The sequence below is a fragment of the Cygnus atratus genome, chromosome Z, assembly GCF_013377495.2.
Source record: "Cygnus atratus isolate AKBS03 ecotype Queensland, Australia chromosome Z, CAtr_DNAZoo_HiC_assembly, whole genome shotgun sequence".
NCBI classification, from domain to species: Eukaryota; Metazoa; Chordata; class Aves; order Anseriformes; family Anatidae; genus Cygnus; species Cygnus atratus.
In genome coordinates this window covers 8,907,806-8,934,438 of record NC_066396.1, presented here as the reverse complement: position 1 = coordinate 8,934,438, position 26,633 = coordinate 8,907,806, and the positions used below count along the sequence as shown (strand labels likewise).

Sequence of the window (26,633 nt, the reverse complement as noted above, 5' to 3'; positions counted from 1 at the left end):
AGTTTAAGGAACTAGAAAGCCTTCTCACGTGCCTAGGAAAACTTCTTTTAAAAACCTTACCTCATAAATGTTGGGGTGCCACATTTTGGTCAGGAATCTGAAGGTAGGTGGTGAATATGGATAGTCAATAGGAAACTTAATGTGAGCCTGGAAAAAGAAAAAATATTTTGGTTAGGAAACAGAACAACAGGAGTTCAGCAAGCTACCATGACAATGAAAAAGTGGAAAATGCAAATTCGAGTAAGGCCATTGAGCAGATCATTTCACGTATCAGTGCCCATGTGGAGCCACAATACAACCCTACAGTTTCTTATAAGCAGAACAGTAACTAAACAAGAACAAAATAAATCTAAATACCTGAGCCTTACCAGCCCAGGTCAGTCCTGAGAACAAGCCAAAATGTATTTGCCACATCCTGATTCATGCAGCACCATCCAGCAACTGTTGTTCAACAGGGCAAAATAGATGTGAAAAGACAAAGATATTGTTTTCTTGCTGGGTTCAGAAGGAGGCTAAAACCATTTGCCATGATGAAAAGACCTGTTTTACGTGCGTCAGTGCAAAATTTTTAATTTAATCTTTCCAGAGGGAAGATTTGTTAACCACTTGCTTAACTGACATCCAGGGCTTTTTGCCTTTCTTGCGAGAATAAAACTGGTCTGTCTACCGGGGTTCTTAATATCATACTTCTTGCCACAACAAACACATCTGAATGCTGTTTGTGTCTGTTTAATAAATCCGTGCAACCTGATGAACCAAACACCGATGGGACAGGATGGTAAGCGTTGCCCTTCCATACGCACGAGGTCAGCGGACAGCAGTGGGGCAAGACTGAGCTGAGTCGGTTGTGCAGGGGCTGTACAGATCCCAGCACTGGATGTGACTGCTGTGCTGCCCTGCCACTCGCAGCAGCTGGAAAAGCCAGCCAAGTAGTGAAAGTGCTGAACCTGGACAGGTTGAGGAGCACCCAGCCCAGGAGGTGGTCGCTGCCCTTGTTCACAGGACAAGGTATGGGAAGGTTTTGTCCCACATCCCAGAAACATAAGCAGGCAGGCAAATTCAATCACGAGCAATTAAGCAGCTGGCTACAGTTTTACTTACAGACTGGCATACGCCTTTGCATTGTAACCCAGCTTTTATCGGGCCAAAGTGCCAGGGAGCCAAGAACAGAAGGTTTTCTGTTCAACTTCATGAAACAAGCTGAGCAGCTCACATGGCTTTACGTGCTGCACGTCTGCTTGTGCTACTGGCAGCACGTGGGTATGTTACGGCAGCATCAAGTCCTTCCACCACAGGAATTTGCCCCAGCACGCTCACAAGCAAACAATTCAAGATTTGCTTAAACAATCCTAGCCGTCGGTTTAAGGTCAGTTACGTGAATGGCACTGCTCCAAGAGAGCAGGCAAATGCCTGTTATCACCACCCCGCTGCAGAAATCAGAAATAAGCAGCTGCTGCAGTGAGACAATGCTTAGCTCCAAAACGTGCTGCCCAGGACTGGGAGCAGAGCAGAGATTTACCAAGGGCAGGGCAGATTTACATCACCTCAAGAGCTGCACCTCGTAGCTGCAGACTTCTCGGGACCACTGGGGTTTTCCCAAGCCCATTCCTGTGCTTACATGCAGTTTCAGGAGATCTAAGGCTTGAAACAGCCCAAGGACTGAGATTAAAAATGCAAGAAACAACAAAACTCAGGATGGGGCTAGCTACAGGATTTCTTGGCAGGAGCTACCGCGTGTCTTCTACACAGGTATAGTTACTAGACATCTAAAAAACCTTGCCAGCAGCTTATCAGCATCATCTTCACACCCCATATACACGGCTGGGGGCTGAGGAAGCAGGTCCCACCCCTACCAACACAGCCCCTCTGCTCCCACATCCTGAGATGAAGCCCTCAGGGCTGGGTGAAGACCCCTGGGAAAGCTGAGCCATCCAGCATCCACGGGCTCTGTGCACGATGGCCATGCAGACATGATAGGCCCTGGGAGATGGTTTCCGACTTCTAAATCCTGTTCTGTAGCCACAGCTCTGCAATAGAAAAGGGCAATCTGCCTGCCTGCAACAGCAAATATTAGAGAATTAATGAAAGTTGGTGTTTTGCCACGGGAAGGATGCCTCCTGAGCTCTGGCACCAGAAAAATGCAACTGAAGAGAAGTTAGGAGTCTTTTCTGCTCATGCAGAAGCAGCCGAGAGCCAAGCTTGCCTGTAACCAGCCGCATGTTCGGAGGATTCACAGGGGCACGCTATCTGTCAGTGAGCCTCTTCTAGCTAGCCTGCATGTTTAGCACGTTGAGATGCTGTGCTGGAGCAGAAAGCAAACAGAGCCTCTGTACAAAGCCTGATTTCAGAGCCACAAGCCCCTGAACTCGGAAACCCCACATTACAAGCAGGGATTTTCTTAAAAAGCACCACTTTCAGGTCCCTGCACTGAGATCATTCAGGAGTTGAAAAGCGAAACCAACCGCTTTCCCAGAGCATTATAAATAGGTCCTGGAGGTTTACTCTGCATCTCTTCTGTAACACAAGTTATCACAGGAAGTTACGTAGAACCACTCCACACTCACTGAACGCTGTTTGAGTTTCTGGAGGGTTAAGTTAGCCAAGAATTTCTAAGACAGACTGCAACAAACTGCAAGACTGCTTGCACAGACTCAGCAACAGCCGCAGTTACAAGTCATTTTTTTTTCCATCCCCCCCACTAAAAGCCCAATTCTAAACATATTAAGAGGCAAAAATGGGACTGAACTAGGCAATAACCACATTTTAAAATAAATCAGTAGCTCACAGTTCTCCCCCCTGCAGTTTCACCGATCTAAGGCAAGTTCAGCTCTGAGCTGCTTCCCACAGCTGGCAAGCTCAGCCAGGGGCTGCCACATACTCAGAGTGTCAGAGCTGCAGGGCAGCTCACTCCCAGCCTGCTTACAGCCAGACGAATTTAGGACTCAGAATTTACCTTGTTGCCATCCACACACACCTTCAAGCACCCAGCCGTTACTGCATTTACCTGTTTGACTCCTCCAGCTGAGCTTAAACTAACCAGGAATAACCCTGATTTCAGCTGCTGTCTCACCATGGCTCTTTGACACCACAAAATGCATTTGATGTGGGGACAGTAGAGACCAATCACCCACCCATTCCCCCTTCCCCAACTTATAACTGGTCATATGTGCTGTCCCTAAAAACACTAAGTTAAAACCATGAGCTCCCCTAGTTTGCCATTCAACAGGCCAGACTGTCAGAAGATCCAGCCTTTTGCAGGCATTTACAGCTACTGCACAAGAACTCCAACCCCCAAGTCACAGCACTCCACGTTTTAAGGTTATTGTGACACCACACTCATTTCAGCTGTTTCCTATTTTACTGCCTTGCTCCTTGGCATTGCCAATGGTGATCGCACTTCAGATTTCAGTTTCCTTCAGTCTCCAGCTTTGGTAAGGCACAGCCGTAGTGAAATCCATATATGCTGGAAAAATAAAATCCTACTTGATATCCATGCTATCAGCCTGAAAATGCAAAGCTAGTGTTTCTACCAACCACTGAATTGAGCCCTGATAATCACTATGAATAATTACTGCAGTGATTCTGAGTTTCCAGAGGTCTTGCCACTTACTTGAAGCGACACTTATGAATTAATACCATCTCCCTCTTGGTGGGAAACACTAGCACGAGCAGGATTCCCTCCTAAATTCAGCTGTCTGGAAATTCAGTATTTATTCCATCTTAGCTCTGTACAACATTTTGTAGTCTGACACTGACTTATTCTACTCCTCTCACGCTGGGAAAACCCAGATGCCTTGTTTTTAGGCAGCGATGGTAGGAACAGTGAATCCATCCTATCTGTCCTCTGCAGAGGGGTGACAGGAGGGAGATAAAACAGAGGGAGCACCCATTTCCTGGAAAGCCACAACAGCGTCACAACAACTGACCTGATTTGGGGATATCAGGGGAACCAGCAGCTTGTTACAGTGGCCAATGGAAACTGCAGCTGCTTGATGTTTCTGACAGTGCCTGGTAAAGACAGTTTTCATTTTATAACATCGCCAGCTTAGCACAAGCCTTAGGAACACACACAGCAGCAACAGAAGCGAGCACCCTCTGAAAACCCAACAAACTGAGATACAAAGGAAGAGTTGGATATAAATATATATATTAATATTTTGTGCTTTTTGGTAATGTTTTTGTGATGGTCTGCTCCAGCCAGCCCAGAGCCAAGCTCCCGCAGACAGCGTGCAGCTCTCACCTCCTGCAGGTCACCCCCATGCCCAGGCAGGAGCTGCAGCCCTCGCAGGCAGCACAAGGTCTCCGTATTGTCTCTTGCCCACAGCTAGAGCCAGGCTCCTCGCTGCACACATCATGGCTTTCCATAGCTGCACTCCTAATGAACATCTGCTGCCAGCACAGCACTACCTACACCATGCATTTAACACAGGAGAAAGGCAACAAGAACAGGAACTACAGACCGCTACTGGGTTAAGTGTTAATATCTAATCCCACAAAACGCCCTTTATTGCTCCTAGCACATCAAGCATTTATACAATTCATCTAATGGATTTTCTTCTTCCATATTAAGCCTGGATTACTGCATGCAGTTTTAAATACCATGTGCCGGAAAACACATTTCGTGGAGGTCAACAGTAAGTCCCACCAGCCTGTTTCGCACATCAATGAGGTTTTAAGCACCCTGCAATCGGTTCAGCTTCAGAACTGGAAAGGCAGCACTGAAGCCAGCTACATTACATGCTCAATTATTTGACAAGGTAACAGCAACTGGAGGAGCAATGCTTCTATTTCAGCTCCAGATACTATGACTTAGGACCCAAGTAGTTTCTTGTGGTGGAGCTGGGCACTATCCTGGTGCTTTAGTCCTTGTTGTGGCATTATTTCCCTGCAGTGCCGTATCACTGTGTTGACATTTATTGTGCTTTGAGAGAATTAGGACCACATCTCTGACCTAAGTTAGGAGGTCACAGACCAGGTGAATTAAGACTTTTTCAGTCCTGAAAGCTCCCTTGTTGCTGCAATGGCCATATGAACATTAACAGCAGATACTTTATATTCTGTATTACCTGAACTGTTTCACAGGGAATTTAAAATGCAAAAGACCTGACTGTGAAGAGTGAGCTAGATCTCACAAAAAGGACATTAAGCTCCTAAACAAACAAAAAAAATTAGAGCTACAAGTCAGTATGCCAAAGATGAGTCAAAGTGAGGTTAACTTACAAAATCAGGGACTGGTTTGACAGGCAGAGGAACCCATCCTTGTTTCATACAAGTCATATCATATATGGATCCTAATGTAGTTACCTAAGGCATTACCTAGAGCTTCCAATGGAAGACTACTCAGATACAAAACAGATTTCCTTTCACCAAAACTTCTTGTAACAGTAAAATGTTACCGATAAATCTCTGTAGTTACATCCTCATGAAGCTGAGACTGAGTCACAAAACCCAGAGCAAAGCAGCCAGCCTGTGATACAATGGTCCAAATTACAGTTACACCTTTAAACAAGGGCTTTGAACCACGTATTAGTCTTCAGCTCCTTAGACCTGAAATCAGAGGACTAACCATAGACATGAAGCTGGGCTTGAGCTGGATGGTAGTGGGGAGACTCCCCGCGGCCCTGTGCAGCTGGTTTACATCCAAGCTCCTGTGATCTCATACATCCACACTGCTGTCTGGAGCATCCCGAGGGATCTGAGTAAATAAAACTGCTCTAAACAATGAAGTCAGTGAGAACAAGCAGTGCCTGGAAAACAGGCCATTTTCTTCTAACGTTACTCAAAAGAAATAAAAGCTTCCCCTTCTCCCCCCCCCTTTTTTTAAAAAAAATATTGTCTGTTTGATATCCTAGAAATTCAGTCTGGAGATTTTAGCCTCCACAGTGGTAACTCCTCCTGACAGCTGCTACTCATTCAGGGATTGAGTTAGCCTGCATAAGCCAGCTGCATTTAGGATCTCGAGCAGCTCAGAAAATACATTTCCTTCCTGCAGGAGCTATACTGCAGGGATACTCCATAATACTGCCCAGCTAATTGAAACAGCCACTTTGGCTCCTGCCAAAAAACACTCCTTGTCCTCTCGGCCTAGGGAACATCCAGCTGCAGGCAGGGCAGCTGTTAGCACTTGCATTCTGGAGAGCTTGCAGGGGGACAGAAAGACAGGGCCAGGCTGAGAGCTGAATAATAGTTTCCCTTGGCAGCAGGCCACGCGCACGCTTGTGGAGCTGTCCCCCCGGTCACACAGCCTTGCCAGCATGGGGACAGCAGGCCCACCACTGCCTGCATACAAGACAGATCTGCAGTGCCCAAGTTCCCAGGCAGAGAGGTTTTTCCTGCCCCAGCATCACGTCCCAGGTGAGTAATGGCCCAGCCGGTGTCTCAGACCAAGCCAGACTTCTGATCTCCTTGGTACAAGTCCCTAAGACTGCACTACTTTGACAATTTTTGCCCCAAACTGCTGGCCAGTTTCCCCAGAGCTCAGGCAAACGAGCAGGTACCAGCCGCAGTGTAACAGCCAGGTGCCCTCCCATTACTATTCTTGTCCATTTGATTTCACACGATGCTACAAAACCCACCAGGCTTTGTAGGTATCATCCAGAAGAGATACTGAGTTGGAAAGGAAGAACCATCAAAGTAGTTCTCTAACCTGTCCATTTTCCACTTGGTTTTTGCATTTGTCTGCCAGCTCAGCACAGAAAAGACAACTACCAGCAGCCATATAGGACAAAGGCAAACAGAACAGCTCAGTCCTCTTCTGTACTGCTAGCTGCCAGCCCAACAGCTTTGCTGAACTTCCCCCACATAGCTGAGTGCTACAGCAATTTCATATTCCCACCCAAGAAAGAGAATGCCATACTGAGGTTTCTGTATTTTCCTGGGAATTTCCATGCTGAAATATTACTTCATTCTGCCTCTAATTCAGCCTTCACTACAGGAGCAGGCCTGATTAAGAGTGACAAGACTGAAAGGATCAGAAATTCTGACAGGCCAGACGTGAAAGCTTTTGTGATCGCTGAAGTCCTCATGCTGGGACTCTGCTCCTGGGTCTGATGACTTCGCCACTTTCCCTGCAGACTGTACACAAGCTGCATGGCATGAAGTCAGGTTCACTGGGTGTGCATTATGAGGAGAGGCTGCTCTGTGTGACTATTTTCCGGGCAGAAACAGTTGACTCAGTTCTTATTTGTATCTGTACAAAAATACTGAGTTCCCCATTTGGACAGAATAGGAAGAATAAATCCTAGTGTGTGAAGCTGAAGTCTCTCTCTGGTGTCTAAGACTTACTGAAGGAGCTAAAGATACTTGATGCTGCTGCACCTATAGGTTGCTCCCTATTGTATATCTCCACCTAGGTCTCTGCTTTAAAGAGAAGCTGGCCCTTGAAGGAGTCCTACTGTAGGTATACCTGGTACGTGACCTGCTCAGGGCTGACACTAGCAGAGCTGTTCTAGAAATGGTTTGTCCACTCCAGGAATAAAAACAACCACCACCACAATTTTCTAACTCTATTAGCAGAAATAATAGAGTTTTGCTGGAGCAGTGGCAGGAATATTTGAGGCTGCTTATTCAAAGTATCATGCTACGTTGCTGGCATCTCCGGCAGCATGTGTGGAAGCCCTCCAGTTAAGCGTGCATGAGGTTGACACTCTGGGCATCTGCCTCCCCTTGCCAGGCCTCAGCAGACCGTCTCATTATGAGCTGCATTAGCCTACAACATATTCAGCATCCCGTTCAATCTCATGTTTTGAACTTCCACGATCTGGGTAAATAACTTCCTGTAAGCAGATTTATACACAGACACTCCGTGCACCCATGGAGTGGCTGAACAGGAGGCAGTATGATGTACTTGGGACTTACCCTGGCAACTGCTACAGCTTCATTTGTTCATATTCAAGCGATCGGGAGCAAACCAGACTACTCTCACAGCCTTTTGCATCAGGCTTGACAGAGTTTCTATGAGCTCAACTATTTGTTCCATTCTGGCAGCTTGCACACATACTAAAACACAGCAGATTGCTTTATTCTTCCGTGAGGCAGACCATACAGTTTGCTTCTGCTGAGCAAAAAGATGTCCAAACTAGCTTGATACACAAACACCATTTGCTCCAGCCTCTTTAACTATTTTTAGACATTCTTTAAACAAACACCAGCCTAACCATTCATGAGTCAGTCAGTGACTAATTGCCTTGATTCTCTTCATATGCAATCCAGGCTGCATGCAAGAGGAGAGCATTCCTCAAGGGAAACCAATCACATGCTCTGCTAAAAACTCAGGGCAGGCCTCGATGCAGTCACCTCTTTCATAAGCAGCAAGGGGAAGGGAATATTTATAGCATTGCAAGTGTAAACCAAAGCACGGTGCTGCAGTGTTACACAACTTCGCATTTCTCATCACGGCAGGCAGGCAGTTCTTCAGGAGGCTTCTCAAGCTGGCACACCAGCTTTTATTTAAAAAGAGAGGTTTGTAACAACTGAACCTAGGAAATGCAGTCCTCTAAGAAACTTACCTATGCTGGCTGCCACACGGAAGCCAGCTGAGCACTCACACAGCCCTGCCTCTTGCCTTTCAGGTGCTGCACTGCCAGCTGTGAACCCTCCTGTTGGGAGCTGGTCCCAGGCAGCAAGTCCAGGCAGAGGCAGCTAACACTTACTCAGCAGCAGCAAGCATGTCTGCTGGGCTCTGCTGCTTCCAACCCAGAGAGCTAAGTACAACAGCACCGTCTCCTAGAGAGGAGACATGGTCAGGATTGCATTAATTTAGATTCATAAGGCTGTATAAATGTAACTGTATGATGCACCTGCCTGCTGAGCGTCCACAATCTCCTCTGAGCCAGCAAGGTCTGATGCACCCCTGCAAACTGCCCCCTGCCTAGCACCTCCCAGATCCCTGCAGAAACTAGCGCCGTGTCAGGAGGCATTCACCAGTGGGAAGCCTGTGTCTGAGAAACAAACGGGTATTTTCACATTATTGCATAATGATGTGCCTGTCACCTCCATTATCACAGGCTGCTTCAAGCAGATCAAGTTTAAGTTTAAACTAAAATAAGTGCATTAGCTGATACATACCCGACCTCGCTTCCAGGCTATTGTTTCTAGGGTAACAGCGCATCTTTTTTGTTAGTGAGGAGTCAAATTCAAGAAGCATTCAGTTTTGTGCCGTTCTCTACCTCTTTTCACCCCTGCCTCATGTTTTCAGTGATTTGGAGCTCACAGCACAACAATTAGTGTGGCTTAACTCGTTAGCAGCGATGACTTGGGCTTCCAGCAAACAGCATGGCAAGGGATGGGAATTAATGAGATGAACCCTCAGATTGAGTTTTAAAAAAATAAAGAAACAAAACCCAAGTCCCAAAACGTTAAAGTGCATGCATGTTGATTTGAGCTTCAGCCTGCTAAGGAAAGGGAGAGCAGCTGGAATCATATTTAATTCATTTCATGATTTCAAAACAGACACCCACCTTACGTCAATACCAAAACATGACTTGGCAGCTCACCAAGGCCTCAATGCATAAAGCTGCTACTCCTCACTCTGAGAAGCAGTCCTGCCCCCAGCCCAAAGCACGGGCTGGCCAGAAACCACCATGATACCAGCTCCTGCAAGCCTACGTGCAATAACTGCCTTACAACAGGCGGAGGACCCCCTTCAGCTCTTACACTGAAGAAAAGCTGGTGCTGTGTTCACAACAAAGTACTGCTGCTGTAGTCACAAGTACAAGGCTCAGCACCATGCAGACCTCACACTTGCAGCGTGGGCCTAAGGAAATGGTTGCTGAAGAAGAATCAGCTCACGTGCAGTCCTCATCTTCTGCAGAGCACAAGACACCTCCCTGTTGTAATGACCATGCTCCATTTAAAATCTAATTACAAGTGGCTAGACAAAAAGCCATCTACAATGGCTGTTCTTATTAATAGATGAATGCTTGAAAAGACATCTTTCAGGCCAGATGGATATACAAGAGAAAATACAACACTGAAGTGAGAGCTAGCATTAAGACTCATACCTATGTTCCAACAAGTTACTGTGTAAATGACTAATATGACATCTAGATAGAGCCAGAATCCTCACTTTCCTGAAATAACTCCCAAAAGAGCCAGCAAAAAGGTGCAAAGCAGGTTGATTCCTCTGCAGTGCAGTACAGACGCTTAAGGTACCCTTTACACTTCTGACAAAAGCAGAACCAGTACAAAGGAGTTCAGTTTGCAGACAGCCTTGAAATTCAGCTTACATGTAATCGTAAACATTTACATTAAATTGGAAGGCATACCTGGTAAGAGTAGCAGCCAGGAAGAACCACTTCAGACTACTGCAGGTCAAGAGGCCCTCAAGGTCACAACAGAGAAACGGAGGGGGATAAGCAAGATGAGGGCACAGCAGGAGATCCGATCGTTTGGGCAGAGAAAGCTGGACTGCAGCAACAGAGCAAATTTGTACAGTAGTGCAAGTAACAATGACTCTTAAATAGTTCTAACACTACTGCCTACCAGTACAAAGAAAGGAACTGGGATGAAATTAAACAAAAGTTAAACAAGCTTTAGATATCTAAGCATACGTCACAGATACGATGCTTGATTTAAAGTGGCAGATTGAATTAACTTTAAAAGATGCTTGAGTGACAGATAAGCAATCATCCAGAAGCGTCATACCAGCAAAGAGAAGGGAAGCTCTATCATAGATTGACAGTCTACACTCAGTGAGAACAGGAGTGTGGATGAAGAAAAGCCTTCAAACACTACCATGGGAAAAACAAACAAAAAACAGAACAATCCAAGTTGAGCAACAAGATTAAATGGCAGAGGTAGATTCACAGGAAGAGAGCTCTTGCAAGAGATGCTACAACTATGGCTATGGACATTTGTAGGAACAGCTGATGCCTGAAGAAAAAATTTTTTTTAGAAAACTTAGAGTAAGTTCTCTATTGTGAAATACTACTTTCTGTTTAGAGCCTTCTGGTGAATTCTCCAAGGCTTCTTTTTCAGGTCCACCCTTCCTTTAAGGTTTTAAAGTTTAAGGACACTAACTGAATGCCAGAAGGACAGATGATGAAACCTAGCCTTCCCAAAAGGGAAGCCTCCCCAGAAACAAGTCACACTGTTTTCCTGCAAAGACTCCTCTGAACACTCTTCCGTCGATTAAATGACATGACCAACACACACAAGTACCTGTGACTACAGAGACCTCCATGGCTTACTCCACAAGTGTGCACTCTGTCTTCAATAGCTCCAGTAGAGTGCTCCAGCACACTGTCACACTCAAAAGCTGTGGCATCTATGTTGCCTGTCTGGGAATTTTAACACCTCTTCATTCAGAGGAAAGTTAGACCTGCACATCTACAAAGCATGAGACCTGAGCACAGGACTTGCTGGCTTGGATATAGAATAAGCTGGGGCTGTCAAAACCAACAAAGGACAGAACAGAAAATTCACCCTTATTTATATGTTAGCCTTGAGTCCATGATGATATTCTTCCCCAGCTTACAAGATGATTGTTTGAAAACTTAGTCCCAAAGTTGTTCAGTTGTTTGATCCAAGCCTGCACCTCAGCTATGTGGCACCTGAGCTGAGATGCCTGCATCCCATCAAATTGCAATGCAGCGATAAAAACACTTAGCTTCTGCTGCAAAGTGATAAAGAACACGAGTATAAATACAGCTCGGTCATGGGAAATCTACCACAGATGTGCATGGAAGTGTCTGAACCCTAAAGTCACCTGTGTTGGTAAAAACAGCCTCATCTATGCTGGAATAAAATATATTGATGCTAAATGAAAATTATTTACCCACACTCACATTACATATACTAACACTAGTTTCTAGTTAATAGTAAGCACTGCTACAAGATTCTATTCAACATCACTAAAGTTCAGTAACAGACCATTAACTGCTCATATTTCAAATCGATGAGTCAGGTTCAGCTATACCATCAGAGTGAATGATTATTTTGTTTAAAAATCAATTTATTGCTTGTAAAGAGGTGTTATGCTGACAGATTCAGACATCTGCATCCTACTTAAAGAATGAGGCGCTCTGTCACACAAACAAGTCCAAAGCAGGACTTGGAGGAGCCTCTAGTGGTGATAAAGCAGATGTGATTATGAATTAACAGATACACAATTGTAAGGGAACAACCTCGCTGACATTCGCGCTCGCCCACAGATGTGTTGCTTCTAGTCAGATTACCAGCAATCAGCATCTGAAAGCCACAAAAACACTTGGTACCAAGTAAGTTGATTTAAATGGTGCTCTGTCTACCGATTTTACATTACCTTGATTCAATAAGGAGGATTCTTGTCCTCCTCAGACTGCAGATAGCATTTAGCATACAAACTGAATCAAGAACTCCAAAGGCTTCCTAGAACACGAAGCGGTGTTCATACCTGATTTATACAGTCCCACACTGACAGGCCAACTACTGTTTTTAATTAAATTGTGTCTATGCACACAGAACGTAACGATATTTAAAATCTGCACTGCAGAAACAAATCCTGAGTGATTTTACACCAACTTTAGGGCAGTATGTTCCATATGTGCGGAGACTGTTCAACACTTTGCTTTAGAAGACAACTTTTCCAGAGCATGCACTTTGTTGACAGGATCAACTGCAAGCTCTCCTGTTTGCACTCCATTTGGCAAGCCTGCGAACAGATCTCAGCAGCTACACAGCTTCTCAAGTCACAGAATCAGTAAGGTTGGAAAAGACCTCCAAGATCATCTGCTCCAACCATTCCCCTACCCCCAATATCCCCCACTACACCCTGTCCCTAAGCACCACGTCCAACCTTTCCTTGAACACCCCCAGGGATGGTGACTCCACCACCTCCCTGGACAACCCGTCCCAATGCCTGACTGCTCTTTCTGAAAAGAAATGTCTCCTCATTGCCAACCTGAACCTCCCCGGCACAACTTGAGGCCATTCCCTCCTGTCCTATCACTGGTTATCTGCCAGAAGAGGCCGGCTCCCAGCTCCCGACGACTCCCGCAGCCCAAGTACGAAGGCATACTGATGTGCTGTATAGCAAAAAGCGGAGAGCTGGTTTCATTCCCTCAGGAAGTTTGGAAATGTTACGCTTTTTGGTAATCACCAATACTGACATAATGTTTTCTTCAACCTAGCACAAGAAGCCAAGTCCAAAATAATTTGGAGATCTGCTTGCATCTACCCACATGCCATGTAGTTTCCAGTAAGAGCCCTTAAAGAACTGGAGGACGTGCAGCATCAGCTGGCATCAGGCACTGAGCAAAGCAGCCAGCTTCTGTTAAAAGGTTCAGATGTCGAAAAGGTTAATGCTGTTTCAGCACTTCACAATGACAGCTACAAGCTGGGTACTGTTAAAGTATTTCAGAGAGGTTTGGCTTTCAGCAGCTGAAAGATTTGTTTCACAAGAAGCTATAGATCTCCATTTCATGACTGCACTTGATATGCAAACTAAAATTTCTCAAAAAAAATCATTAATGGAACTGAAGTTGAATTATTTTTCAAATGGCACCAGAAATTACACAGCTGCATGCAGACCAACTGAAAGCCCACATGATCAGCATGCTTACAGCAACTGCCACTTGACAGGGCTTGCTTTGGAAGACCTGGATATACTAAAACAGAAAGTATAGCCCTCAAGGCATTCTCTGCCTAATAAATAATATATAAAAAACACTAAGCATCATCATATATTATTTAAATTATAAATATAATAAACCCTGCTGCTGTGTTAGATCTCTGGATGAGAATTACACTGCAAATTGACTGGAAGTCAAATACAATTTCTTTCCCCTTAAGTAGTCTGCAAAGCTATAGTTTCAGCTAGTTACAATTATGTTCCTGTATGAAATCTATTACTAAAAAAATCAGAATAACCGAGTTGCTACCGTGGAGCACACATGCAACAGCATGCATTTACAGCTCTGTATGTCTTGGCAGAGTCTGGAGATCAGCACGCTATTTACTGGGATGGGAGAACCATGCAAAGTGACCAACAGTTGCAAACTGCTTTCCTACAGCTGCTTTATTCTGCGTCTTCATCAGTTGTGCTTTTGTACAGGAGCAGCCATGTGCTGGAAATTTTGGGCTAGGAACAGCCTTATGCTATACACATGGTTTTAGTTTAAGCAGCGTCTAGCCATGCAAGGGCAATCATGGAACACAGTCAGCTCACAGAACCATCTCCGACTATGCACTATGAACTGTCATATTGCAAAGAGTTTTGCGGAACAAGTGGTGGAAATACCTGCACTATAACAGCAGTAGCATGTAGGGCAGCTGCAGGAACTAATTCCAAACACTTTTCCCATTAGAAAAGCCACACAAAATCACCCTTGCTCCCTTTCTTGACAACTCAGCATTATTGACGATAACCACTGCTCAATCTCTCCTACCCTACCTTGTCCCAGTTTTCGTCACCTCTAAGGAAAAACATTTTGAACCATGCAAAATGACTTCCATCAAAGGCAGCAACAGCAGTAACCTTGGCTGGCAGTGAAGGCAGCCTGGCAAGCTGAGGATGAGATCCGAGAGCCCCTCTTCCTGCACCAAAAGGCGTAGCATGTCACGGATCAGCATAGTCTGCCTCCACATCTCTCCTGCCCCAAATGGCCCTGTGAAATAAAGATGCATCTCCTAGGAACATCCCCAGCAATGCCCATAGGGTACACCAAGACAGGATTTTGGGCGACTGGTGCAAAATATACTTGCATACGCTGCAGAGAAGGATCAAGTGCCATGGATCCCAGTCATGCCACCACTCTCATTCTGCATCAGGCACACAAACAGCCCAACCAAGCATTACTCTGCCCGTAAGAACTGCCGTGTAGCTGATCCTTACGATTATTCTCCATCCATGCATTGTACTGATTCACATCCAGCACTGCTAGCTTTAATGCAATGCTGCACATCCCACAGTACCTCCAGAACCTGGCCTTTGACTGTCCCACTGGGAACATAAATTTACACCACTAATCAAAACCTGAAAACAACCTTTTTTTAATTTAAATTATGCCAGACATCTTGAACTCACACTTTAAAGGCCAAAGTGGTTCAACAAAATAGCACATAGTAATGGTCACCTCTTCCCCTATGCACCAAACCTATCGACAAGTATAATCATGGAATTGTTAAGGCTGGAAAAGACCTCCAAGATCATCTGGTCCAAACATCCCCCTACCACCAATGTCACCCACCAAACCATGTCCCTAAGCACCACGTCCACCCTTTCCTTAAACATAGGAAAGTAACATCACTTGCATTTGTTTTAAGGTTCACACAAGCACTACCATCTTGAACTTGTTAATTTCAAAGACATTGTCATACTGCCACTATGAATGGATATATTCAGTTACCAAAAAAAAGTAATTTCTGGGAAGTACGAAAGTAAAAATACTACCTTGTTTTTTGTTTTTAAAACGCCACACTTTGGTGCACCTGAACACACCCAGAGGCAACGCTTATACTTGAATATGAGCATCTCCTCACTACAGGATGGTTTGCAGTAACAGATGAGCTCTCCTCCCCTGCATGGCAATAGCTAAGCAATCACGCAGAGATAAGAGAATCCCTTTTAACTCCCACTTTTCACCCACCTATTAGTACAGTCATGAATACTTACTCTAATAGGACTGCCTTCAGAGCTTTTTAGAAAGCTTAATTATCACCTTTGGCATCAATTAGGTCAGCAGAAGCTGGTGCTTTCTGAAAGCTGCTGGAGAGCAAGACAGCTCACTTACCACTGGTATGTGAATTTATGAGGGAATCAAAGCCATTACTATCACAGGAAGCAGCAGAAGCCACGTACAGTATTGACAGCATCCATTATACATGCTTTTGTTTCAAGTCAAATTTAGAACCTGCCAAAATGAAAAAACATTTCTCAACAAGGACTTCCTCCTCCCAAACAGGGCATCTGCCTTCTCAGCTACAGATTTCTTGATGCTCAGTCTCCACATCTTGGCCACACTGCTGCTGATATGGACTTTAAAGTTAACAACAGACTGGAGTTAACACACATCACCGACATCCAATATACGTTCAAATCAAGCTAGGTTTTAGCAGTGGGGTAAGGATTAGTCTTTTTTTTTTTTTGAGAGTCTAATTCAAGACGCATCAAGTTTCAAATTAGCATGAAATGCTTTGAAGTTTGGAAAAGTTGTCACTCCCCTCCCCAGCCACCACAAACGGCAAGAGATTTCCTACACATTCCTGCCTGGTTGCTCACAGCAAGTATCCCAGGTTCACTCTGAAGGTTATCGGGCAGTATCCACTATGTGAGAGGCTCTAAAAAAAGATCACTTTCCTTCAAGGGACCTTTTGATATTCCCAACATTTAGGGAAGTTGGGTCAAAGCTTGCTAGAAGTGTCAGTATTGAAGTAACAACAGCACAAAACTCATTTGGATATCAAAAAAATCAGAATCCTTGGGTAGTTAGTTACCCTATGTCATGCTAAGAGGGACATTTGCACCAATATCAGGAATTTTTAACCTTCCTCACAGGATACTTGGGAGTTACACAAGTCATGACCCACATCTACAACAGGAAATACAACAAGGGATAGAGATGTCTGCCTGTGACTGCATCACCACTTTTTAGCCTTCGGTGATAATAAAATAAGTGACACCTTATTGATTTTGCCAATGCCTTCCAAATATTGTACACTTCAAACAGCCCTGCGATGTAAGTTGATTAGATAATAGTCAATGCGTCCAGTAGCACAAGGGGAAACAACATTTCATCTGCTCATGGCTCCTGCTCCAGTATCCCAGGAAACCAGCTGCAGCTGCTTGGTTCGAGTTGTGTACTATGGCAAAAATGCCCGCAATTCAGCTCTAATAAGCAGCATTTCTTCAACTGCTAAGTGGTGTTTATAAGGCAGAGCAACAGCTCCTCTACAGAATCTGGAGCATGAGCTGTGCTGCAAACGCCCGGTATGTCTGTGAAGTCAGGGCACTCCCATTGCAGAAATATTTCAGCTAGGTCATCAGCTGAATTGCAGCAGACACTTACATGGCATTTGCAGGGGCATCGGTACAAAGCCTGATGAAGCATAGGAAGCATAGGATCTCGTGACGCCAGGCTACCAGAAGCTAAACAGCCACCTAGCCTGCTTGCTTGGAATGGCCCCCTGTGACCGCATGATCTCCTAACTCAAGGAAACTTCCTTAACCTCATTGAACACCTTTAGCCCTCCCGCAACACGTAAGCAAAAAGCTCCAACTGGGAGGTTTTGTACCTGGTAATATTTAATCTGAAATTTCCATGTCCTAACAGCTCTGATCTCTTCCCACTGAGCTGCTAGGTCATTCGGTTCTAAAGTATTTTGAATCCTCTATAATAGCGTAAAAATTAAAGTGATTCTAAGTAGGATGTGTGCCATTTTGGTCTGCCACTTTGCAGCCTGGAAGTGTTTGCCCTGGATCTTCCCAGTACAGACAGGTCAACACCAGATGATACACTCCAGAAGTCAGCATTTAGACTTTCAAATCCTTCTTAGAAGATGTTTTCAGAAAGCCATATTTAGTCCAGTATTATTTTCAGTGCATTACACGGTTCAAGTAGTGCTTACCAAACAGTTATAACGTGAAGTTAAAAAGCAGGTACAAGGAAAAATTCAGATTTACAAGGTTAACAGAGATATTCAATGAATTACCCATCTGCTAACGTGAAGGAGCAGGAGGACTGGGTTGCACTGTGCCATTCTCAATTAAACACTTTGCAGAGAGCCCAAGTGAGCCTCAGGTGCCCATCTCTGGAGGAGAGGCTGCCACCCTACATGTAAGCAGCAGATGCAGATGGTACGTTTAAAGTAGCTGCATACACAAACGCCTATAACCATTTACAAAAGGTGACCAAGCCATATTTAAAGCTTTTTTTCCCCTATAAAAAAAGACTTTCTTCTTTTGTTGCTCTGTTCCTCTTCACCAAAATATGCAACTAAATGCAAGCTTTGCTGCATTACGTTTTAATAAACAGATGAGGCAGTATCAGCAACAAGACAGTGGACTGAGCAGACATAAGCAATTTTGATTTATTGCATAAATCAGTATCAGGAAGGACAACAAATTAAAATGACGGCTTGATTCTAGTGTCAATTGTTTAGAAGGACCTGCATATTAGTGCCAAAAACAGATCGGGAGATTCTTTCAAGCTTACTTTCCATGCAGTCAGCTTCACTGTTCTGTAGCATGAAGAGCCTGTCAACAGCAAGGAGGCATTTTAAAATAACAGAAAGTGTTACAGTGAACTCATTAAAGCTCTCAGGAAACTCAAAGGGTAGTGGATGGTGAACACAGATGGAAACTAGTTTTAGAAGGAGATTAAAGATGTGAATCTAGCTTTTCAGTTAAAGAGATCCCAGTTCTAAGAAGGTAAAGCAATGAGAAAGCAATATGCTTTTATTGTTTAAACTGTCCAGAAGAAGTGATGGCAGGAAGTCTACACACTACTATCTGATAAGTATCTACTGAAATAAGGTCAAATTTTCTTTAGAAGCCTGAACTTCTGTATATATTTTCCCCATTAGCAAAGACAAGTCTTCCTTCCCCATCTATCTTTGGGGAACATTACTACCATCTCGGCACCAAGCTTGCTCACTACTGACGTACCTTCTTTCCACTGTGGTGGATGTTTAAAGCAGCTGTATGTGTAAACGTTGTAGTAGCTGCTGTGCTTGGGCACAAACAGCTGCAGCATGCAAACTGCTAGGGGTAACAGCAGAGCACTGAAGCTACAATACCAAAATACCAGTCCTCGAGCTTGTTTAGCTTTACAGCCTTCAAACAAGTGAGGACTAACAGGTACCACAAGAGCAGCTGACCTGCTGGATGCTGAGCAGGACAGCTCAGGATCCCAATCCAGCAACTGAGCAGCATGTTGCATGTGGTTTGTCACACTAGGACACAAGCAGCAGTCAGAATTACTACACCAAAACAGATTATTAGAAGCTGGATGGATAATGACATAGCATGGGTGGCATTAATTGGTACAGGCATTTGAACCTCCACCCATCCCAAACAGAAGGGGGCATAAACTGTTGTTTCCTGCTCCTTACACTGAGCTACGTGTTCTTGTAAATCCTCAGTTACATATCCTTAAAAAAATCTTAGTGTACAAACACTCTGAGCCCTGAACAAGAGTACAGAAAGCCAGCACAGGTCACAGCAGAGGTCCTTACTCCCACCAGAGCTGGCACTAGAGTTTGTGCAGCCAAGTAACAAACCAGCAAGTCCCTCATTTTAATCTAAGCAGTTTCTTTTGGAAAAAATGACCGCTTATGGCTTTATTTCTCTAGTTAGGTGTCAAGACTTTAGGCATGAGAACCAAGTGGCCATTTTTTCTTTCCAGCAAACGTGGAACTGCACACACAGGAAAAGAGTCCAGCCCAGACTCTACCTTCTCTTGAAATCCTGCACAAATACTTGTTCTTTTCCCTACTAGAAAACTCATGGCATGGGACGGTTTTGTAAACTTTTTAAAAAAGTATTTTTAGGTGTTACCGATAATCTGCAAGTTGCATTCGTACATGCATACGTATATTCTCTCTATCAGTACTTTTCTGCTCTGGGAAGAACAGTCATAGCCATGGACTTCCTTCTTCCATCCCAACGCACGGGTAACACCGTGGTAGGTGTAGTGCAGGGGGGCGGCAGCAGGGAGAAGTAATTTACATTAGTGACCAGCTTGCTTGTGTAATGCTAGACAGCCAGGCCAGCAATTTTGACCAGCTTCAGTGATCACCTCACTTACAATGTAGATTTTAAAATTATGGCTTCAGCAGCACATGTACCTCTATACAGCATGTCATTAACTTGCCATGTTTAACTTTTTGGAAGAGATGAAGTACTTGCCAGAAGCCAGCTCTTACATTGCCTAGTTATAGCAGAAAAATCACTTGTCACCACTCTTCAGAATATGCTGGCTTTAAAAGAGCTCTAATTTAATTATATTTGCATGCCACAAGCTGTACAGCAACCATCATTTTTGCAGTTCATTAGTACCCACAAAGCCCTTACTGCATTGTGGGCTGGGATATATAACATCAGAGATCTGGGAGCACCCAGCAAAGCACGGCCTCAGCGCGCTGGATGTGACACAAACAGCAAAGCAGATCTCACCCCTAAGATACACCAACTGCAACCACTGCCTCCTGTAACAGGGATAAATTTCAAAATACGCTTTGTTATGCAGGGAAGAGCCTTAGTAGCATGTAGTTTTCTGCTGATTGAAGTGCCTGAATTACTCTGCAGTATTTTCAGTTCGAATGATCCCATTGGGAAGAGGCTAAGCAAGCACCAGTGGGTGAAAGCAAAATAAGAATGACACTAAAACTAACACAGGACCACCTCGTTAAAGTCAGCTCCACACTTCTTAAAAAGAATTAAAAACAAAACCCACCAAACCAACAAAAACATGGAGTTAATTTGGGTTTTGTTCCTGAAAAAAATATTATTGGAATAGGACAAAGAGACAGGAGTGTCAGCACTAACCTCACTGGACTTCTGTAGTGGTTGCACTTTCAGGCTGCAAAAAGAATAGGGCCTCTGGCATGCTAGCCCTATTTCTGCAATATACCTTTAGCCATGACATGGTGGTAGCAGTAAGCTGCATGGCTCTTGGTGATAACCCCTAAACTGCGAGGTGTGATGCAATTTTCTTTGCAGGAAAAACAACTTTCCTGCTGGCAAGATGGCTTGTGCTAAAGGCAAGCGTACTGGCAGCTTTGCTGCAGATCCAGAGTATTTTATGGCTTCAAAGCATCTCAAAACAAGTATCTGGAAGACATCTACATAATTAACTATTGTTTAGAGTAGCTCAGTGAAGGCACGTCATCTTCTCACGATAAAAAGCCTGCAGAGATACAAAGGGTGAGCACAGTGGCTGTTTACAGCCCACAGTAACAGCAAGTGAAACGGCATTTCAGGCATCAACAGTCCAGATCTTCCTCAAAGGGAAAACCAAGGGGTCAGATGTTGGGGAAGTGACCTCAGGACTATCCAAGCAATGGCATACGCACAACAAACTCCTTCATGTTTGCTAGAACACTGCCCAGCCTTTCAGAGTAGCACGTGTGTGGACAGCAGATTTTGTGTTTCATGTAGGACCATGTCACTGGGCACAGCCAGTAGGATTAAAATGCTGTCATCCTGCTATCAGCAGGGAAAAAAAAAAATCAGCAAATCCAAAGCAGGGTAACCCACACTGTTACCTAAGTGGTATGTGCTGTAGAGTTTGTACCCGTTGTACATTCACTTTTCTGCACCGGGCATTGCAGGCTGTATCCTAGGGTTTTTTGTGCTTCTGTTATAATCTCCAAAATAAACATACAAGGCAGGATATCTAATTATATCTAAGGTAACACATAGCTCATTTGCTTTTTCACTGCAAACAGCTAGCTTTAAACACAGCTAGCACAATATCAGATTAATGATCATGGAAGTCTGCATCACTAGTTCATTATCCTTACAGTTCAGTTGTTTAACACGGACACAACAACACTATTTTTAATGTGCAAATTAAACACTGACTGATCTGACATTCTTGTACATGTTATCACAGGACATTAAAGTTACTTTTAACGAGAAATGATTTCTTTAAAGTCAGAACTTCATCCAACAGACAACCAACTACAGCAAGCCAATGAGAAAATTTCATTGAAAAAACTAATGTGCAAAGTAGTCAGCCACAGGGAACATTCATAAGAGATAACAACAAAATTAGAAAAAAAATCAATGTGTTTGTAAGGATGTTTTTAAAGTCATCTTCCTTTCTCACCAAAAGATTTTACTCTCGTGAATACATGACTAGGCACTGAGCGCAGAATAGGAACTGGCTGAGGCTACTGCCTTACTCCATATGTAAGAAATGTCCTCCAGAAAGATAAGCATGGACATTTAAACAGGTAAAAAAGATCCTGTACTCTGAGAAGAGACTATTAGTTAATAGCTATTTACAAGTAGCTCATCCTTTGATTTTTCTCAATGTCAGAACAGGATAGACACAATAAACATCACAAAGATGAGCACTATGAGTCTGGAGCTTGTGAAGTGCATCTGAGGAGCAAGCGCTAACCATACCACAAAACTCCATGCCTAAAAATCAGGATTCTCTGTATATCCCTCCTCAGTAATGCTAGGTGAACTGCCCAATAGCTGCAACAGAAAGGGAAATGCCTTAAAGCATCCTGAAGGCTGAACTCCGTGAACTTAATGCTGAACTCAAGGTTACCAGCAGGTATTTGTGCCGGGCTGACTCCAAGCCTGAAGTCCTGTACATAACCACACATTTGGTTCAGATGATTGGCCTATTTCCTCAAAAAGAAAAAAACAGCTAAATTGGGACACCTTATTCAGCCAGCTAGCACTGGGGCACCGGCCCAAATGCACTTTAACTTGCATCCTCCACCTTCTGGGTGGATGCCCTGCCCTGGAGGGCACCAAGCACGGTGCTCGCCAGCCTTCCCCTTGGCATCAGGCCACTGGCCAGGCAGGAACGCAGAAGTCCAAGCCAGAAGACAAGAGGAGTCTGCCTGCTCAGAGCACAGAGCTTGGAAAATGCTGTCAGGATTATAAATATTTCACACTGGAAAGTGAGCTGATAAACAGAAGCAATCCCTCCTTCCAGCTGAGCACCTTTGGCTGCGGAAGCACATCTCCTCTGTGCTGGCCGGGCTTCGGTGGCACCCCACTGTGAGCCAGGGCACAGAAGGTGAAGTTTCAACAAGGGAAAAGGGAACAAAGGATTTACCCTCCGTCAACTAACAGCCTGATGGTTACGTTACCCACGCAGAAAACAAAACCAAGCTTAGTCCCTTCAAGATGAGGACAGAACTGAGCCTCTCTCTAAGCAATAGCCCACTGCTTTTGGTGGAGAAACACTTACTGAACTCCTTGCGCAAACCAAAGCCACGAGGAGGGCAGAGCTGTCCCCAGACAAGTGATGACAAAACCCCTCCAAGTCCCACTGCAAAGCTGGACACTTAAAAAAAAGTGGGCTGGCCTTTACCATCATGTTCCAGTACTGAACTTGTTCACACTCCATTCACCTCTGTACAATTTTAGGTCTTTATCCTACTTACCAGAGATTGCTCTAAAAAGTGTGATAGAGTTGCAAGGAATAAAAATATTGCAACAAGCATAGCAGGGATTATGTAAAAGTTATTCCTTATCTTTAAGTAGGACTTTGACCCTGAACAACCCAACTTGCCTAGCAGCAAAGGCATTTGAGAAAGGAAGAAGCAGGAATCAAGAACACAAAAATAAAGACCGTTTCAATATCCTAGCAAAACCAAAGATTCTCCAGATCAGACATACAGAGTGTCCAAATGCCAGCTACCATTCTTTCTTTATCATAGCCATGTGTAAAAAAAGAGCATCTTTCAGCTTAACCTCGAAGTTAAACTGGAAGTAGCAGAACAGGATCCAGCTAGGCAGCTCACAAGTTTGCACAAAAATGGACACAGATGCTTTGTGTTTCGTGCATCTGAAGCTTCCTACAAAACACTTCCTAGTTTAGGAAGGATGCTATCAAGCACTCTTAAAAGCCTCCCATGTCAAGTGGGAACACAACACAACAGCTTTGAAGACAAGCGTAAAGGATCTGAGCACAAGGCTGGCAATCAGGCCACTGTGAGCATCAGTCTGAACGTGTTACCTCTCATTGTTCAGCAGCAAGATAGTGAAATATTATCAACATAGGTGTAACAGGTCAGCACAAAATTCAAAGCTTTGATCAACAGTTAAACACCATAAAGCACCTGTATTTTGCTAATTATTGCTAAGCAACATTAAGGCCAACAGTTTAGCAGAATTCAAAAGAGATTAGACATTATATGGGCAATAAGAACATCCACAATTACATTAGCTAGGATAAAACAGTTTATAAAAGGATTAAAGGAATACCAAGCTTTGTGGCATGAGTCAGCCACTATATCACTGTTAAATTATTCTTTCTGATTGTTTTGCTTAGTGTAGAGCAGCAGAGACCGTGTTCATTGTTCTAAGAACAGTTTGTTAATCATACCAAGGATCAGCATACAAAAAACAGAAGCAAACTAGATGTCACTTGCTTGGGTTCAAACTTCTTTAGTGAGCTTTTTCAACTGGATATCACTTTTGTCTTGGAATAAAAGCAATTCAGGCTAAACTCAACCTGATTTACATTCATGAATACTTGCAACAGAGCAAACTAGAGTTGAGACAGGCATTTAGTTCACACAGTCTGATGGACTGACTCACCATCAAAGCCAGATCATCACAGCAAAACACCCAGACCATCACAAAGAAACACTCGTGTAAGCAATTCTACGCTCATTTTGGTAACCAGATAATACTTGAACCTAGATGGGGAAAAAAACAAAAAGATCTCTAAAAATGTTTGCCTTGTCCTGCCTTAAAACATCAACTACAGAATGATGATCCTTCTCCATTCAGAAGGAAGCCTGTCACCAGCAGAACTACTCATTTCAGAAGAGTTCAAACACTTTGAACCCATACCTAAGGCTCCAAGCTTTCAGCCCAGTTCAAGTCTGATGGAATAACTGAAGACATGCAGAAACCAAATATTTTTAGCAGCATGCCTCCCCTTGCATATACAAAGAGCAGCTTAATTTGCTGTTAGCCCCATGAAATGGCAAAGGAATTCTGACAAAGGAGCTATAATTACCAAGTCATCTCCAGCTGAAGTGTCAGCTACCATATGCTCTTTTCAGAAAACCCAGACTACTCATGTGCATAGTTTATCAAGCTCCCTATATCAAGCTTCGTTTTGACGAGAGGGTGGTTTTGATTGTACCAGGCCTTTTTGGAACCTTCAGCTGTTAAAATAGTCAAAGTAGACACAAAAGGAGAATAGCAGATCCAAACAGCTGAGCAGCTCACTATTAGCGCAGAATTCAAAGAGTTCACATCGGGTTACCCAGATTTCACCCTGTACTGTCAGTGATTTTTATCCCTTAAAGTATTCTTTGCCCACAATAGGGCATTTTTGGCAAACACAGCACTATTTTCAGAGGTGATTTCTGAACCTTAATCATAGTGCAAGATGAAGTTTCAGACGCCTCAAGTCCTGTATCTGTTATTAGCACTTCTCTAGTGTAAGAACACCTTGACGGGTCAGAGGAACATGTGAGAGAGGTTAACAACTTATTTTCCCCCCCTGTTTCTGGCTTATAAGTATTTCTGCCATTGCTCCTTCAGCAAGTTACTCACAAATAAAAATCCCTGCCATAATTATCTGTATTATGCCAGGGACTGGAATTTTTACTTTAAAATTTCAGTACTGCAGAAGCTGATGTCACTTGCCAAGGAAAACTTCCCTCTAATTTGGCAAGGATACAGAAGTCCAATCAACTCTAAATTGTAACACTGGCTTACATTGCTAGTAGAGAAAGTTAGAAGAGACTTGGCTACATTTTTAGCACAGTCAAAGCAGCAATAGCTGGTCAAATGCTGGAAGCTTTGACTGAATTAACTGGAACACCAAGTGGGTCTGCATTACAGGAACCTGCCTAGTATCTTGAGCACAAATCAGTAGAGACAGGTAGCTTTGAGACATATAGATAAAAAATACGTATAAATATGACTGTTCTTATTACTGAAAGGTAGGTTTTTCCCAGAAAAGAAAAAAGGTGATAAGAAATTGATCCCACCACTAGTTTTCACCCTTTAGTACCCTTAGCAGTAAGTGTCAACTTCTGAGTTTCCACTTGCATTTGAAGGAAGTTTTTAACCATGACTTTTCACAAGTTACTACACCAAGAAGCTCAGAAACCAGCTATTTCTGCCTCTCATCTAAATGTATACTTAGTCTTCTGTAACTTCTCCTAACACCTGGTGTTCTGCTTAAGTTTCAGTGCCTGTAGAAATACCTGTCATAGTTGGCAGTTACAAATATGCTTGTGGCAGCAGGAAACAATTGGCTCAAACTCTGCTCGTTTTATTCAGTCAGCCTTTCTCTGGGGTTTGTTTTTTGTGCCAATATAAAAGAGAATTAAGTGCTTCATACGGAAAGGAAAAGATTAAACCTCACCAGTTCTACCTACAGAACCACAAAACAGCATGTGCAATCACGATTAACAAAACATACATAAGCTGTCTCAATTTCTCAAGACAATAAGCATTATGAGAGCCTAAAACAATCCCCAACACAGTTACAGCTTCTGCAATTTAACTCTGATAATAAAATACAATTCATGCTTTTTTTCCCCATACAGATTTGTCTTGCACCAGTTTTTGCTGCAATATTTGCACAACTATGTTGAACAGTTGGACTACAGAATGAAGCACTCCAGTAGTAGCAGAATTCCCACCACATCCATCTCCCATTATTATATGGGCATGAATGTACTTAGAGAAGTCAGTGTTCTTCCCCAAGGATCTTGCTTCATGCAGCAGGAGAGTAGCCAGACACACTGTGGTTATGAGTACCATCAGCTCGGCATTGCTGAATGATCCCACCACTGAAAACAGCAACTTGCTATTGTAGTCAAATTCATTCCTTGTATAAATCTCAAGTTGCTCGTTGCTCTGGGTGCTTCTGTCAACCATTGCCATTTCCCAATCTTAAATTTTGCTGGTTATTTTCCTAGAGATATTTAAGTGACTGCAGTTGCCAGGACAACTGCTTCATCAACACCAGCACCTCAGCTCATCTATCTTG

At 43.7% G+C, this 26,633-nt stretch overlaps 1 protein-coding gene across 1 annotated transcript in view; it reads right to left on the bottom strand.

The window, feature by feature from the left end:
• Positions 1-26,633, bottom strand: part of UBE2R2 (ubiquitin conjugating enzyme E2 R2) — a 51,445-nt gene that overhangs the window by 11,457 nt on the left and 13,355 nt on the right. Inside the window, exon 2 of the mRNA XM_035565936.2 lies at positions 61-147. Within this exon, the coding sequence (XP_035421829.1) occupies positions 61-147 (87 nt within the window). The remainder of the gene's footprint in view (positions 1-60; positions 148-26,633) is intronic.